The sequence below is a fragment of the Opisthocomus hoazin genome, chromosome 8 (assembly GCF_030867145.1).
Source record: "Opisthocomus hoazin isolate bOpiHoa1 chromosome 8, bOpiHoa1.hap1, whole genome shotgun sequence".
Classification (NCBI taxonomy): Eukaryota; Metazoa; Chordata; class Aves; order Opisthocomiformes; family Opisthocomidae; genus Opisthocomus; species Opisthocomus hoazin.
The window spans coordinates 63,109,717-63,128,157 of record NC_134421.1 but is presented as its reverse complement, the minus strand read 5'-3'; the positions used below and the strand labels follow the sequence as shown (position 1 = coordinate 63,128,157).

General features: G+C 38.7%; 1 protein-coding gene across 4 annotated transcripts in view; it reads left to right on the top strand.

Annotated features, from left to right (window-relative positions):
* CACNA2D1 (calcium voltage-gated channel auxiliary subunit alpha2delta 1) overlaps positions 1-6,590 on the top strand; it is a 439,617-nt gene extending 433,027 nt beyond the window's left edge. For all 4 annotated transcript variants that reach the window (XM_075427738.1, XM_075427739.1, XM_075427736.1 and 1 more), the window contains one exon: positions 1,975-6,590. In XM_075427738.1, coding sequence (XP_075283853.1) covers positions 1,975-2,091 — 117 coding nt within the window. In that variant the 3' untranslated portion in view covers positions 2,092-6,590. The remainder of the gene's footprint in view (positions 1-1,974) is intronic.
* The last annotated feature ends 11,851 nt before the right edge of the window (positions 6,591-18,441 follow it).

Sequence of the window (18,441 nt, the reverse complement as noted above, 5' to 3'; positions counted from 1 at the left end):
TATAAGGAAGAAATTCTTTACAATGAGGGTTGTGAAACACTGGAACAGGTTGCCCAGAGAGGTAGTGGAGGCCCCATCCCTGGAAACATTCAAGACCAGGTTGGACAGGGCTCTGAGCAACCTGATCTATTTAGTGGTGTCCCTGCTGGCTGCGGGGGGGTTGGACTAGATGACCTCTAGGTGTCCCTTCCGACCCAAAACTTTCTATGATTCTATGATTCTATAACATTTGATGATTGATATTGTTACTTTGACCAGGTGGTCAGCAGTGAAATTCTGGTATTACATTTTTATTATTAGACTCTGAAATGTCTTACCCAAGGAGATTCCAGCACACTTTCCTTTTCCTGCAATATTTCTATGCTATTACACTTTGTATTACCCTTTACTTACTACCCTTCTGCTGTATGCCCCACACTACCATTCTTATAAAGTTGGTTGCCTGACAATGCTCTCTCCTACTGACTATTCTCCTTCCGCCAGATTTCTGCTATATGTATTCTTTTGTGATGTTTCATTGATGACTTGTCTGCATTCCCCCATCGTAATTTTATGTTCCTAGCATTGGTGTAGCAGCACTAGAAAGTTTTGCTTAAGGATGTGCGAATAAATTTAAAGGTGTTTTAATGACCCTTCCTTCTTTACCCCAACTATACTTTTTATCCCCAACCACTGCCAGCCTTTCTGAGGCACGCTGACTGTTAGTTACGTCTGCCTCAGTGGCATGTTAGTCTGAACCGGGAGCTGTTCCATGCTCGTTGACTTTCCTGTGTTCTAAAGCCTTTTCAGTTTCTATGCCGGCAGCCGGGCTCTGTTACAGTTAGGGTGCAGTCTTTCCATCCCTGCAGAGGTTCCTCCTGTTCACAAAACTTCCCCAGTTCCTGATACACCTAAGTCCCTTCCCACCAAACTGTTGTCTTGTCCTTGGAGGCCTGATATCTCTTGGAAAATGGAAAGTGTCTTTTTATTCTATGGGTATAGAATACAGTGAAGACAAGAGGAGGACCAAACATTTTCAGCTTTCGGAGCTACCCATGAATCTCTGACTCGGTGTACAGAGCAGTGCAGGGGATGGCTGGAACATTGTCCTGGTGTTTTAGACAGCTGAACATAGATTGTAGCAGTCCTGAGAAACAAGAAAGTGTAAACATATTGCAGGCTCCAGAACCGGTATCGAATGTATTTCGGCCACACTAATGAGTAAGTCCATGATGTGAAAGATGTTATGCATTATAGACAAAGTGGGAACAAATAAGAGGAATGGGGAAAACAGGTGTGACTGCTGTGTGGTATAATGAATAGTTGTGGCCACTCATAAATGACAGAGCGGTGCAGCTTAGACAGAGCCCTCGAACTGGAGCGTGTCTCCTCTACAGACTGCATCAAACACGTACAAAAATACAATAGAAAATTTTGCTCTCCTACTTGAATACAGCATCAGAGACAGAGAAAGCATTTTGATTCCGTTTGATCGTATCTTCGCCTGCAGGGAACAATTGTTTTAGCGTGTGATCATGTTGATGAAATGGACACGAACATATTCTGGTATTTGTTTTCTAAACTTGAAAAGTTATCTGTTTTTCCATTTTCCTTGCAACAAATTGGTACTCAAAATCTCCAAATTGATGTAATTTTAAGGAATATAGGAGTGGTTTAACGGGGCCCCCAGGTATAACCCATGGCATTTCATGTTGGATTGTGTAAGTCTCCCCTCTAGTTCATAAGTGACTGCAGAAAGCCTTGTAAGTATTTAACCCTCCCATGCTTATAGTTAGTGTGGTAATGCCACTCTGTATCAAAAATCAGACAAACTTCAGGAACTATTTTGCTGTTATTTCAGGCAAAATAACATATGTAAGACCAAAAAGGATGCCTCAAGGATAGTTCAAAATGTTGAAGACTGAAATGTATATTACTTCTCAGGAAATTTAATGGTAATTAATGTTAAATGAGTTCTTGTTTTCTTGTCAACAGGAAGATTCGGCCGACTGCGGTGGTGTCTCTGGTCTGAGTCCATCACTGTGGTCTATGGTAGGAATTCAGTTGGTCCTGCTTTGGCTGTTATCTGGCAGCAGACACTGCCAGTTATGACCTTGCTAAACCAAAACCTGCGTAACTTAGTCAAGACCCGGCCAAAATGATAGCCTCAGTTTCATTTGAAAAAGGGTCAGCTATTCAGACAGCAGCAGAACAGCAGTGCTCGTGTCTGGTTATCACTTGTTGTGAGACTTGTAAAGGCACCCACGGTGGCTGCATGTTGGAGTGTTGGATCCTTAAACGTGTGTGAAAGCTGCATCATCTATGCCATCTGAACAGACTTCTGTACGTGCTCCATTGGGGAATCTAAGATTTTTTTATTTATTTGTTTGTTGTTGTAATCTTGATGACTTCATGTAAAAGGGCTCCCCTGACAATAGCTTATGTATATGATTTTCATTTCTTTTAAGCTTTGGATATCTTGAAGATTTCTATTCTTTTAGATGAACAGTTAATTAAAAAAAAAAAAAAAATAAGAAAACAGGAAATGTACTCCCCGATATACATTACTAGCACCATGATGGCTGCTTTGAACATCAGTTTTGTCCAGACTAGTTAGGTAAAATGAAAATATTGGCTAGTCTTCAGAAGTTCAGCATGTTTGAAATGCTTTATGATGAGTGATTTATTCTTCCAAAATGAATCACGTAGCCAGCTAAGTTTTAGTAGGTTGATAAATTTTTAGTTTGAAGGAAGGAAAGAAGGAAGGAAAATTCTGTTTTTAAAAATATAAAGGTGCTTGAGAGCTTAACTAAAAAGTGATTCTCATCTTAAACTTGGTGTCATCTTCTGTCAGAAAAATGTTAATTTCAATGTAATATTGACTTCCTTTTCACAATGCAGTTATATATAAAGCTAGTAGAATCCTTCAAAGGCTCAAAGAAAAACACTTGTGAATAAAAAATTGTCTTTGTGATATTTGAACGTTGGTTTCCAAGGGTATTTTGCATGATGATGATGCTATGTTATTGTTTTTCAGTTTGTTTTCTTTGATGGTAGAGTATAGTCCATTGAAAAGGTAACTGAGTGATTCTTATTGTGTGAGAAACTGAACATTGCAATGTGTTGCAATTGAATCATATAAAATTATATTATGAAACAGAGCTCTGAATATACTGTGCAATGAAAAAGCTGAGAAAATAGGGTAAATTTAGCTATCGTAACAAAAGGGTTGAGTTGGATTTTTTTACAGAATAGTGATCTCACATGAAAACGTGTACAGATATTTTAAGTATATAAAAATCAGATTTAACACATTTATTTTTGGAAGTATATGTTCTCTAAGGTTCCTATCAGGTTCCCCCTTTGTTCCCTTCATATAAAAACACCCATAATATTAAAACTTCTGCTGTTGCTATTTATTAATGAAAATAGCACATTTAACAGCAAGATGTCCTGGTTGCCGAGATTAGAAAAAATCTAAACAAATGGGGAGCCTTGAATCTATATGTATGCACATTGATACTTGATTGTGAATAATAATTTTCGAAGTTGTTTTTATACAACCTCATTGGTGATACAGATTGGTGCAGTAAATTACAATATTACAATGTAGCATAGTGTTGATGCAAAATATGATTTGCGCTTTTTTCTAGTTTTCAGAACTAAACAGTATTGCAAGACAGCTAAACCAATGAATGTGCAACTCTGCTGGTATTGTACAATTCTGCTAACAACTGCAATATGCAAATATTAACATGGCACAATACACTAGCTCTTTAAAAAAAATAAGAAAATGCAAAGCATTGGTATGTATATGCTGACAGTTGATTGATACAATTTTGATCATGCCAAAAGCTTAAAGAAATAATTGGGCATGCGTTAATATCCTATGAAAACTGAAGACGCTACTCAAAAGCCGTGGCATGGCTTAAAAGATCAGATGTCTATTGTAGTTGTAGCCATGGCTGGTTCATTGTTTTTCTCATGTACCTCAGCTCCAGCTATGTATTTTCTCGTGTTTGGGAACACAGTGAGTGAAAAAATTAAAACCTGACGTTTTGTTCAGTGATCAGATTTAGCTTTTAAATAAAATGATCTCTAGTAAAGTGATGGTATTAAAAGTACAATTGACGGTGTTGGATGACTTCATGTCCTCCTCAGGGAAGGTGAGCTGATTTTGGTAATACATGTGAAGATAATCTTGGAGCTCTTCCTTCCAGTCATATTACTGCACTTCTCTTCACCCTATCACCAGTTACCACCTGATAAAAAAAATGGTTTGAGTCTTTCTAATGCTGAGACTGCATCCTGTGTTTTTCCGTAACATGGTCAATTGAAACATTATGGGAGGAACAAGTTTTGTAGGATTAGGCCAATACTTACTACACTCATAGCTTTTACTTAAAATACTTGTCAGTTTGCATTGTGCTCCTTTAATTTCTTGAAATTTTGTCAGTGTATTAAGTTCTCTCTAGTTTTCACTTAGCTCCCAAAAGAAATCCTTCATGGAAAAGTTGGATTATTTAACAGTTAGGAACAATTTGCTTACTCTGGTAGGCCATATTTTGAGTTAATGAATAAACATTTGATTAGTGTCTGTAGGCAGAAAGAAAGATGGCACAAAGCCATACTGCCACAGAAAACACCTGTGGCTTTTGCTCTCATCCCACTTCCCTTAGAGTACTCAAGTACAAAAGGAGGGAGAAGCCCATGCCGTGCAGGCACGTTAACCTTCTTCGGTTAACCAAGGAGGGAAATGTCATTTGTTCCTCTCTTCTGCCCCTCTATATGACCTGAAGAAACATGTTTCTGTGTAAAAATGAGACTTCCAGCCATTATATCCATTATACCCATAGAAAACTGAGGATCTGGCCCTTCCAGAAGGGTTTAGTACTGTCCCCATAGAACTCAATAGTTTAAAAATGAAAAAATGAAATTTTGGCTTCTTTATTTGCAGAAAGCAATGTATATTTTCATTGTATCCAAGTGATGGTCAAGATTTTTTGAAATGCACTACCTAGATATCTGCAAATTACAAAACACAGATAGAAAATTCAATATGAACTTTAGCTATCTCAAAATGTGAATACCGGTTTGTAAGAACTAATGCAGAAAAGTATCCTTACTCTCACATAATGCATACTAGTCATCTTCTTTTGTCTGTGAGAGAAGAAACTTGATCCTAGGCTTGAAATTCAGACATTTTCAAATGACAATAAGTTGTAAAAAGTTTTTTTTTTTTAAAGCCAGATAAAAAGCTCTGTTAATACTTGCTCAGATCCTTTAAATAGAACTAAGGCAACTGTTGGGACTGTTTCAGTTTACACAGAAGTCATGCAGTCTATTGCGTGTCTGACAAACAACCACCATGAAAGTTGTTACAGCATGGTACTGTGCAAACCATGATCTGAGGACTTAACATGAAAGGTTTCTTTCTAGTTTTTCATTTAAACAACCAGCATTACTGCCAAAACACTGACTGTGGTCCATATTTGTAACAGGTTTTTAACATGACATAGCAGGTTTGATTGACAAGATTTTTAGGTCCTGTACCTTTAAGACTTTAGTATGATCTTTTTCATGTTTCTAATGCTTGAAGCTTTACTGCTTAACTTGACAAAAAAGACAGTGTTGCTGCCATTTGTAAGTTTTCCTATAATATTCCTTTTACTAACTTAAAAACTGGCCTTACTGGGTTCAAATAGGCAGTATCCCTTTTAAGTGACCTTTGCAACCCAAGTGTTACTTGCTGTGGTTGAGAGTTTTTCGGTATCACTGAAGACACATTAAGATCATTTGTTCCTATTAATACTTAAGCTCAGAAAATGTTCTTAGTATGTCTTAATTTCAGGACAAAACCTCAGATCCACCGGTCCTAACAATTTGGACGCTAGCACACTGGTTATTAAGAAGTATATTAATGCCTATGAGGCACTGCAACGCACTTGGACATTTTTGGAATGTCAGCTGAAGGTGAAACCTTAATAACTCCTCCTTAGGATAAATTTTGCCCTAGCTTCATCAGACATCCAAGCCTTTAACAGAGGCCAGATTTCTTTTTTTTTCGTACCACAATGTTAATATTGTTAATACTCATTGTACACTACTGTAAAAAGATTAAAACAAAATGTCTGAAAACGATTCAAGTGTTTTGAAAAGTTAGCCTCACCCTCTTCCCAGCTACTTGCATCTGTCTTGTTTATGGTTTAAAAGAAAAACATCGTTGTGAAGAAATAATTTCACTGAGGCTAAAGGGATACTGTCTTGTTCGGATGCCATGAAATTGCGATTGTGATCTGACAAAGCTGTCTTCTCTTCTTGTGTTGTATGGAATGTCTGGATCATGCTTTCTGGGATATTTTTATTGAAATGCTCAGCGTGCATTTCTGCAAACAAAGGCTTGATTGGCTTGATACAAGGCAAGCAGGTCTTTCTCCCTTTTCTTGTGTTCTCTTGACACTTTTGTGGAACTTGACAAGCCTGGAAAAATAATTTTTTGTAAAAATTTGTACAATAATGTTATAAAAAGTTTATAATCCTAGAACTGTTGTGTTAATTCTTGTGCAAAAACAGTATATTCAGAATAAAAGTTTATCATTTAAAATCAACAACTACTTTGATTATTCCCTCTGTATAATAAAAATATATAAAGAAGTGCCTACATAATTTGCTATACAATACTTCTGAGTTTGCTATATAATTGCACCCAAGTGTCTGAAAGAGAGAGATTTTCCAATGTAGAGACGGTGACTTAATGCACTTCTTATTGGGGTTCAAAGGAGGATGCGCAGCATTTCTGCCTCTTCTGTGGCTGCGAAAATTTGAAAAAAGTTGAAAAAAAAAGTCATAACTAACAAAACCTGAGAGTCTGCAAAGCACTCAGTAAAATAATAGTTTGCAAAGCATCTGAAGTAGCCCTGTTGCTTCTGAAACAATTGCTTTTGGAAGGACTGTTGTTTACTAACTTCTCAACACTGATGAAGTCCAAGGGTTCGTTCACATGAAGAAGCAGAATAAAATCAGATGGCTCAGATGGGTGCTGCCTGAGTTGTTGCCCCACCTCTGACAAAGATTGCTGCATGATTGACAAATCAGCTTCTGTAATGCTGCCATTCTCAGCTAAGCATTAAATGCAGAGTTGATCTATGTACCTTAAGAAACAGGCCTGAGATATTCAGGAGTTGCTTCCCTGGGTTTTCAGGCTTGCTGTGGTGGAACTGGCAATCTCCATCAGAAGGGCAGGGCAGACAGCTGCAAGGGGTAACTGCTTTAGAAGCCTCACTTTAGCTGTGGACTGTGTATGTGTCAAAGCCCAGAGAGAATGGCAGTTGTAAATAAATTGCTGCTGGATTTACTGAATCCCTGAGGAGTCAGATAAGAGAGTGAGAAATCAAATGCAGATTCTAATGCTGCAAAGGAACAGATCACCCATGTGGAAATGCTAACAGGCAGCATGACACTGCACATCAGCATCCAGAGATTACTGGCCTCCACTAGATTAAACATCACCGCCTAACTACATGATTACCCCCCACACGCTGAACTCATTGTATCATGTTTCCTGTACGCTGACTGCCACTGAGATGTAGAAATAAATAAAACCCCAAAATCCCTTCCTGTTACACGTTTAATTTAAATTCTGGATTACAATGCACTATTCTTTAAGTACCAGGAGCTGACACTCTCAGAAAACACAGGGTTTCTGCCACCACTTCAGGAACTTAAAAACAACTTTGACTTCACCAGTCCAATTGGGAATGGCTGCACTGCAGGGAGATGCTCTGTGCTAGTCCCCGGTGCGAATCAAGCCAGATACTTGGCCTGCCGTATCGTATTATATTGAGAGATGATTTCACATTGTCCAATGCAGCTGTATTGCTGCTAACCATCTACAAAAAATCAAGCAGTTATATTACACTGACGTTATAAAGACCCTTCACTGTCACATCTGTTAGCTCAGTGCTCCTTGTAATGGTTGACTGAACAAAATGCACACCCTAAGTGGTACAACACCTTCTCTGCCTGTTGCAAAAGACATTGAAAATAATGTTTCCCTTTCCAATAGGCTATTAGAAAATTTTCTTCCTGACATGTATCTGGAGGAGGAAGGAAGGAAAATGAGACTTTTCCAGGAGAATTATTTTATCTCACTTCTAACTGTGTTTCTTCTAAGTGTCTTATATATGTCTCAGTTTTTCTGATTGAGAATATCACATTTCCAGAAGCTGACTGTTTCTTTTGAAACCTTGTTCAGAAAACCAGAAGCCTTTTAGTGAAAGGTTTCATTTTAACAGAACACCCACACCTCTGTTTTTTGGGGGGTTTGAGCCTCTTTTTCCTTGTATCTCACAAGAATTTTCTTGACCAGATCTCCAGTGTACATCCCATGCTTTGTAGAACAGATGTTTGAACTTGGTAGTGTTTCTCCTGGGGAAATGATAAACAAGTTTGTGCTTTGTCTCACCTAACTGTAGTTGTCTACAATTAGTCAGGAGTTCACTCTACAGTGAAAAAGTTTCGAAGTTTGCTAGCGAAGCCTCTGGTCCTGCCCAGACTTTGACTGCCTGCCTTAATGACTGGAAGGTGGATTCTTAAAACAGTTTTCTAACTGCTGTTTCAGTAGCATGCCTTTTCAAAGCGAGGAATTATCGCATTAGGGAAAAGCTGCCTCTGCTACTTTATCCTTTACTTTCATGTGTGGGATTTTTTATGGGGTCTTAGGGCTGACAGTTTCTGACAGCTGTTTAGAGAAAAAAAATATGAAATCGAGAACTTCAGTGGCATTCACTCTTCACGAAAATCTTTCAGGTTTTTTTCAGTCACTGAATTAATTGTTTCATAAACAAAATAAAACGTGGAATTGGCAATGGGAGCTATCTCAGAATTTCCATTTTAACTTTTCTTGCTTTAACCCAGACTCTTCTTATAACCCAGATTCTTGTCATCTCAGCCTCCATTCTGTGGCTTGTTTAAAAATAAATTTTTGGAGCATTGTAACACACACACACTACGGAAAGGATAATGAACATGCTTGGAACACTGACTAACAGTACTATATTTTGGTACGTGTGGTTAACATGTATTACTTTTGCAAGTTATTTTGAGGGTCTAAGCTATTAGTAATCACTATGGTAAGGGTTAGTCAGTTTGCCATATAAGCTTTTATATCTTCAGGATTCAATTAGCTCTAAGAGAAAACTGCAGGCAGCTGAGGTCCAGCTCTGCCTGGGAAGATACTGTAATACCTAATTTCAGATGGCCTGGAAGTCAGGAGCATTGTCCTTCTGGGTTACCTGCAGTCTGCACAAAGGATAAAGACTCCATGTAAAGGCAGGATTTGCTTTTGCCATCCTTTGGAGATTCCAGTCTGGCAAATAATGTGCATGGAATCTTTGAGAACCCGGGGCTAAATCATATGCAGTGGGATTCACCAGGTGAGCACGAAGAGATTCACTAGGTGTCGGTGCTCCTTGGCTGCTCAGGGGAGATTCACCCAGTACCGTCAGCGGAGGAGGCAGCACTGTTCAGGTGACCAGCCACGGGAGGTTTGACTGTAGTTGCTGTGGCACCTGCAACCTTTCTATTGAAATTGAGGCATGAGGGTGCTAGATCCAGAGAGAGATAGGCGAGGCAGTGGAGATATCCAGATTCAAAATGTGATTCTTCTGTTTTTCCTAGGATCAAGGTCTGGGCTCAGTAAATTCCACCTAAGGGAAGACAGATGTGAAATTTAGGCTCTTAGCTACCAGCGAATGATACAGACATATGTCTGCTTTGACAGGCATCGCTCTGCAGACATAGTGGAAGAGGTGCCAGTCTCCAGGTCCTGAGAAGCTTGTTTTGGCGCTGTGGTTGGAGCACAGTCTGGGCCAATGCTGAATTCCTTGCAAAGTGGAGAGGAGGTAGTGGGGGTGGTGAAGGGGATGTTACTCATCTTTTGTATTGTGTGCTTCCACTTAAAGTACTTGTCTTAAAAGTGTAAAATCTGTTTCTAATCTGTCTGTAGTCTGAGAATATCTAACGGAGAGGGAATCTGAGCACTTTCAAACAGAGGCAGCAATGAAATCTAGCCTACAAGCTAGATGGCTACCTTGAGTGGTCTTGCCATCAGGCTGATGAGGAAAGGTCTACAAGAAGCAGAAACCCACGCAACTTTAAACAGCTATTTTACTTTTTTTTTTTTTTTTTTTAAGAAATTTCTGTTACTTTGTTGTGGCATGAAAAGAAATGGAGAGGTAGGTAGAACTTGAAGACCTGGAGAGTTCTGGAAAGGTTAGGTATTTGTACTTGTAGAAGGCAGTGGCGTGCAGGATATTCAGCATCACAGTTCTGTGTGTTTGGGGTCCCAAATTTTGCCTAACTCACATTTTAGTTCTTAGGTGCTATGATTTAGGATTCTGAAGTTAGATAATGTTTCTGGGACGTTTCTGAGCATGGTATGTATGCCACTTCAGTTAGATACTACCCAAGGGCTTCTAAGCCAGTGTAATTTGCTTTCGCAAGGTCAAACAGCCCTGCTGCGTTTTTCTGTGGCAGATGACATGAGTAAAACTGTGCTTTAAAGCAGCCTGCATGTAAGGCCCCCTTTACAGAGCGTGAAGGAGAACCTACAGTATGATACTTGATTTTTCAGAATCTATAGTTGAGTGAAATGTCTTAAATAGATACTGGTCTTGTTCTGAATGAAAAGCTATCCTGGGCACTGCACAGATAGGCATCTTTATCGTTTCCAGAAGAAGTTGTCTCATGTAAACAGATATTCTGTTACTAGAGGGCTTTTCTTTTTAGCAGCTTACATAGCCATTTAAAATTTTAAAAAGATGTGGAATGCTATATTTTATAGCTGAGCTGTATTCACCCTGCTGTAACTAAGACCCTGGGCTGCCTTCACCATAGCTGAGGCTTTTGCCTGCAATTTGAAATTCAGCTGATTTACACAGTCCAGTGGATCCCAGCATGAAGTTCCAGAACAGTGCAGGTGATGATGACAGTGGTAACAGTGGAGTAGCTTGGTTTTGTTTTTTTTTCCCACTAAGCACAACCAACCAACCAACCAACCAAATGTCCCACATGATAAATCATTTTAGAGGTAACAAAAAAATATGCATGACTGCATTGATTTTCATTAGGAAACACAATGTTTTTCACTGTGTCATAATATTAGTGTCTTTCTGCACCGTGGAGGGTTTTTTTTCAACTTTATAATATTCATGTAATGAACCTGTATCAAAAATAATGCCAAGCTAGTTCATTTTTAAGTGCAACATGGAATGAGTGTTGTAGTGGAGATAGCCTTTCTCCAATAGATACAAAATCTGTTATTAAAAATAAAGGGAATTTAACAGCAATAGCTTTATAGGATATCAAGCATTTAATAGCTTTCATACTGGGTAAGAAGAAATTCAGAGTTCCTGAACCAGACAGTTTCAATTCTGAGCAAATCTGAAATGCCACATGGTTCTATCAGCAGTGTATCAGAGAGGTGTTATTTAAATTACAGGTAGATACTCAGTTCTTGCTACAATGTTGCTAGTGATAGATGAACTCTAAAACTAAAGGCGTGTTTGTCTAAAGTTAAAAACTTCAGAGTGTCCTGTACTGCTTTTTCTGACACGAGTGTACTTCACACTGTACTTAAGGAAGAGTCTAGATTTTCAAGACTGCCAAGCATTTGCCTCTCAGAGCAGAAACCGGAAGAGGAGACTGAAGGATTAGCCACTTCCAAAAAGCTGACATACTTTATTAAGGAAAGCGACAACTCCACTGGGGAATCTTAACCAGCCTAGAAAAGATGGTTGCTCTTGCTCTTTCTCTAGGCTAATGGCAACAAGAAACTTGGAACCAGTGAGCCCAGTAAGAACATAGAGCTGTGAGATGCCAGACTTTGCATGGATGACGCACCCTTCGATGTTTGTCCTGATACCCAGTGAGGTTGGTATCCATCCTATTCACACCCCTTCATATAGTACAGCAATGATTATTCTATGCCATAGACTCATTTCGTCTCCTTCCCAGCCCATGTAGGCTGCTACAGACTCCAACCCGTGCGCTCAGCAGCGCAGCGAAGGTGGAGCTGCTTGCAGCAACTTTCATACAGGCGTCTTTCAAACACTGCTGCACCCACTCTCACAGCAGAACTAGCCTCAGTCCCTGTATTTGATGGCATTACTCACCACTGGTCAGAGGAAAACCTGACAGATGAAATCCTTAATTAAAGCCACAAATAATAAAATTTGAAAAGTATGTCTAGAGCATCTGGATATGGTTTTACATGGAGTAATACAATCTCTGGCAGTGCCAGGCAATTGCCTTTTGGAAACATTGGGTGGCCTGAAATTAATTTGTTTAGCTTTTGCTTATGTAAAAATGTTCAACTTCATGACAACATCTGTTAAGAACCCAGAGGTTATAGATGTCCGACTTGCATTTGTATGAAATAGAGCCAGATGCAGCTGTTGGGAAACAGACTATAAAATCATCTGAATATTTTTTAAGTGACTTCACTGATATTTTGTCTCATGTTTTCTTACAATTCATGATTATTATTTTTAAAGGTGATTTGTCTTTCCTCTTGGGTTCCACTATTGTTGACCTAACCTTAAGAAAACATGATAGAACTTGAGAAGAAACAACATTTGCTGAATGTAATATTTTTTATATATTTCAATTAGTAAAACAAATTAACTATATAGTTTTAAGGTATGGATATTATAAGAAAATTATGTGTTCGTTCATTTTTCTTTTCTTCTCTGAAGCAAAGTGTAGCTGAAGAATTCTTGTCTTTTTATTATGTTGCTGTGGATGACAGCACTACGCTGAGTGGATTAAGAACTGATTGTCCTTTTGACTCAGCAACTATGTTTGATAGAGGTAGAATGTATATAGCACGTTATCTCTTTTGTATTACTTACAGTAGGTTATAACAATTAAAGTACACAGGCCTCATCTTCATTTCTGGTTGTGGAAATTAATTTGTTCTGAAAATAGAAATAGTATTTACAGAAAAGCTTTCTGAGATTTCTAGTAGTACCATCTGGTTGCTCCACCAAACAATCGCTGCAGTTGATTGTCTGAAAACCATAGCACTGAAGCACTTGCTTTAAATTTAGCACTTGTTTCACTGTATTGCTGGGGGGAACATTGCACATGCATAAAGTCAAGTACATGTTTAAATACTGTTACTGAATGAAAGTATTCAGCAGCTAATACATTGATGTCTGCAGTGGGAGTTCTGTTATGCTCCTTTTCAAAGATGCTTTATGCTTCAGATTATCACTGCTAATTTTGTCTTTTACTCTTTTGGGGTTGCATATATTCATGCTTGTAAAAAAAAGATTGAAACCACCATTTTGGAGAACGATACCTTAAGCTCTCAAAATGAGCGACTGCAATTTTCCTTGTGCTAAAAAAGAAAAAAAAAATGGAAAAGCGTGTTCTCTATGAGAATTTTTGAAGTCATTTCAACAAATAGCAAAATTATCAGTAAATTCCTATTTGAATCACTGTGACATCTCAGGACTTAAGTGACACTTAGTGACATATCAAACTTTCACGGGGAAATGAAACAACTACTAAAAGTGTGACGAAATGTTGTGAGCTTTGTTCTGTGTAACAATTCCGTATCCCTACTGCAACTATTGTAAAGAAAATACTCCAGCCATTTTCCTGCTTCTTCCAGAGCAAATCATTTGTCTCTAATATGTCTGAGGAAATAAACATATTTCAATTTGTATGAAGTACAGACGTCCACAAATTAAGGCTGATAAATAATTTGTGAAATAAGAGTGTAAGCATAAGGAAAGCTGATGATGTATCTAAAAACTCCACTGTGAAGCCAGGCTCTTTCTGAAGAGATCAGTCACATTTGTGAATTTCTAAGTAAAGGCTGTGAAATAACTCTTCCAGTTTGTTTGTTTGTTTTTAGGAAAGGGACTGTTACGCACCTGTACATCTTAACATTTCAGATACAATAAAGCCTGTGAAGCTAACGCACAGGTAAAGGTCTGTCCCACTCTGCGTGAGCCCATTGCTGGCTTCCGGGTGCACATGCTCAGGGCCCAATTGCCCAACGCATCGTGCGGCTGATGGGGGCCTTGGGTGAGCGGAGCTGCTGGTCCCACTGGCCTTGGGTGAGCAGAGCTGCTGGTCCCACTCTTTGGCCGTTGCACCTCGGCCCTGGCCATGGGCGTTGAATGGGCAGCGTATGGGACACCTGGGCTTTATGGCATATTGCAGCTGCACTGACAACTCATAATTGGTTACTCTTCTACAAAAGTGGTTGAAGCCTTTTCTTAAGGGTATTTCCCTGTTGCATGAGTTGATCTCTAGTTTATTTATATTTTGAGGGAGGGGAAGAAGTCAATATTTCCATTAGATAACATCATGTTCAGTATTAAGAGTTCACTTCCCAAAAAAAGAGTAAGCAGTAGTCACGAGGAAAAGGATAATCCTAGAAATCTAATAATCTATAAAGTTTAGGAAACATTCAGGTGGTGTGCAAGAATAACCAGCATGACCTCTAGTCTCTCAGCTCTCAGGGAGCTGGGGGAGAAGCTTGAAAGGACGGCTGTGGAGCAGGTTGTTAAAGAGCATCAGCGGATCTTCTTGGAGTTACTAACTGATGGTGGCATCAGAGAGTTATTCCATGTCATGCTTGAAAATGTGGGTCTGACCCCCACCTCCATCCCAGAGACAACAATTCAACTTCTGAAATGTAAGCTTTCACATTCACAAATAAGTGTTTTATAGTGTTAAACCACTGTTGGACAGAATCACTGCAGACTAACACCAGGCACAATTGTTTTAATGATGGTTAATCAGATGAAAAAACCCCATACATTAAACTTGAAAACATGTTTATTGTCTTTTGCCTATGTGAATTGGTAGGTCCAGTTATCTAGGCTAAATTCACCCTTACAGTGAGTGGTAGTCGCAGTACTTTAATCCAATAAAAGCAAAATGGTTTTTACAAAAATATTATCAGGAAAGTTTAGATTCTCTTCTGTTCAGTAACTTGGTTTCTTATCTTTTGAAGTCCAATTTCTCCCTATATTTATGTGAAGAAAAGTTTTTTTAAAAAAAGGAAAGCTGAGCTTTTCAGGCCCCAGGTACAGGTTTTTAAACTCAAGAAACACTGAGGCACTCCTGGCAGAAAAACACAAAAATTAGAAATGTTGTTTCAGGGATGAGGGGAAGCTTTTTTTTTTTTTTTTTTTTTTTTTTTTTGTCCTTCATCCACCTGCACATTTTACACTAGTTTTTAAACAGCTGTGTTTGGTAGTGTAGGTGTTGCCTGCCACAAAAACCTATGCCCCAACAATCACAAGAAACCATAAGCTGTTCAGTGACTCATGAAGCTTCTCAGAACACTTTTTTAGCAAATAAACTAATACATTTCATAACCACAGAGAAGCATTTACAGTCAGTGCTAGAAAGATGAATATCCAGTAATGTAAGACATATGTGACTTTTCTGTCGGTGTTTACTCTGAGACCTATGAAAATGCATTAAAGATAGATTTTTTTTTTTACTCTAGTCCGTGCTGAAACTCAATACCTGTCTTGTCCTCTATACAAAATCACAGGTGTATGGTGGACAGAGGATTTGTTTAAAGTGGAAGAAAGACACAAATATTAGACAGAAACAGGAATGTCATAACAGTATGTAAATAAGTAATGAATATATGAGATCAGTATCCTGCAAACTTGGGGCACATGAGCATCTCGTGTGAGTTGTCCAGCTTACTTCAGTGGAAAGCTTGTGTGACTTCTTGGATTATCTAAACAATAATTCTTTCATTAGACACAGAATAGCTTTACAGTACATCATTTGCTTCCTTCTCTTTGAGGAATGCATATTCTTGCATAAGAGAAATTTAAGTTGTAATTAAGGTCAGGACATTCACCCTTCTTAAAAGTTCAGGCACTGAGATAACAATAACAATAATAGTAATAATATTAATATAAAAACAAACTCATTTGTTTTGTACACCTCTGAGATCCATGCTCCAAGTTCAAGTACCTGCATTCACCATTCCTTTGCTAGGTATACCTTTTCATTTCCTTGTAAACATCAGAGCTATATAAAATATGGCATCAAGTATCACATCAGTTTGGAGATGTAGTGTTTTAAATATCAGGAAGGGCTATGCTCTGTCAAAAACAAAACAAACAAAAAAAAAGAAAACCAAAGCCCCCAAAAAACAAGCCAAAAATACCAACATGATATGTTGTTTAAGCCAGAAAGGACTGTGGCAATAGTTATGAGTCTATAATAACATCCTTGGGCATCTTTTCAGAAGGACAGTTGCTGCTAATCCGTTAGATGGTGGTCCTGATGGGAGTACCCTACCTCTTGTTTGGTTTATTAATACCTTTACCTCCCTTGTTGTCTTCCCAGGCCAGGCAGTAACATCTGCTTTTCTTGTTTAAGACTTTATTTCTACCTCATTGACTACTTAGAGAAGTGTTGCATGGGGTGGACCTTCCCTTTCCCTTCCAGTCTTGTCCTGAGATTTCTCCTGTTCATAGGGGAAAAAAAGGACACATATGCAGGTAACAAAAAGTGTTTATTATCCTTGCACTAGCTTTGTGCTTTTGAATGCTTTTTCAATGCAATACTAGTTGTTTAATCCAACTTGTGCAAAATTAAAATGTGATGCTTTCTCTTCGATTTTGTATAAGGTCTTTATCCCCTTCCTGTTTTACATCTATGCTGACAGGTTTATGACATATTGCTACTATGTTTTCCCAACTATACTATTTCCCAACAGCTCCTAGCAGTGGAAAAGTACCAGTGTAGGACCTAGAAATGACAGGTGTGAGATTTGTGAATAGCTGAGCTTTCATGAGCCATTACCAACAACAAGTTAGTGTTTGTTAGATGCTGCTCATGTCCATAACATCAATAACTTCTACAGTTTCATAAAAAAAGCCTTTGTAATGATAGTTTTGACTGGAGTGGTTGTTGTAGGGTATATCAGAACAGGACTGCTTTATGCAGATTATAAAGCAAGAAAATTCTCCTACCTGAGGGTCACATCCCATCTGTAACCAAAATGCCATCCCTATAGAGCAGCAGAGGAGGTCTCAGTTGCTTCAGCATTCTCCTGACAAAACCCAAGTCACCACAGAGCTGCAGTAGGTCAGAAGCAGTTAGTCTGGGGCTCACAGCCACAAACATTTGGCTCTTTTCATTGTGGTTAATAGGAAGTAGGAATTCAATGGCGAGACTAGTTCAGGCAAAAAGCTTAAACAGTAAAATAAATAATAAAAAACCCATTGCCCCAAATTAGAGGCAAATTTCCCCAAGCCATTAGCTATGGCTCACCACAGGCTACAGCCTTGGCTAAAGATACACCTCCACAGTGGGACTCAATGCACAAAGCTGTTTCACCAGACATGTAACATCAGCCAAATTGCTAATGTGGGACAATTCTCTAGTTACTTTGTGAAGTTAAAATGAATCAAAAAATGAGGCTGGTGGATGTGTCCAGCTGCAAATGTTAATTGCAAAGCCCCTTGGATGTGGGGTACATTGGATGTAACTCTGTACTTAGCAGCCTTGATCCCATCTCTAATTTCAATCAGCCTAAGGGAAGAAAACAGAGAAACCTTGTCAAAAACAGGCCAAAACCCAATCACGTGAATATACATAAATATGTTGCACAAGTTCAGTCTATGTAGTGCAGGTGACTGGCCCAAAAGATCATCATATGCTCTTTGGCTTTAAAATGTATGGGTCACACTCTTAGTTCATATCCACAACTCATCTGGGACAAAATCCATCTCCCTGAGAATACCCTGAGAATATGTTGGCACTTCACAATGGTGAAGTATTCTTTTTTTTTTTTCCTTGGACTTTGCATAGGAATGTTGCTTCTCTCCAGTTGCACACTCGGTGCTGAGGCAATGAATTCCCTGTTCACAAGGCTTGCCTACTTCCATCTGACTGATGGGAGGCACGGTGCCTCCTATTTTATCTTTGTGCTGACAATATGTATAGCAATTGTAACTACACTCACAGAAATCTTCCTAACAAACAGCACTGTTTGGACCTGAGGCTGTAGTTGGAATCTGCCTAAAAGACTTAACAAGAAGAGCTGGGAGATGATATGAAAAGATTGTGACACAGACTAAGTCCATTCACCTCCTCCAGGTATTATCAAGAGAAAAGGTTAAACAGGCAACTCAGCTAAGTCACTTCAGATTTGTATGGTAGAAATAAATCCTTGTGTGACATCCATATCAATGTGTTGTTAGCTTCGAGCAAACTATAGTGTGAGTTTATGAGCTGTGTATGTAGGACTATATTAAATATTTTCTTTAATATAAATGGACAAAGCCATACATCTCACCTACATATTGGTACATTTATTATGTATGCTGTGAGTGTTATTTTCATCTGCTAAGAATCCTGATTAGAAGCTATCCAGCATCCCCATCTTCAGCCAAAGCAGTTTGC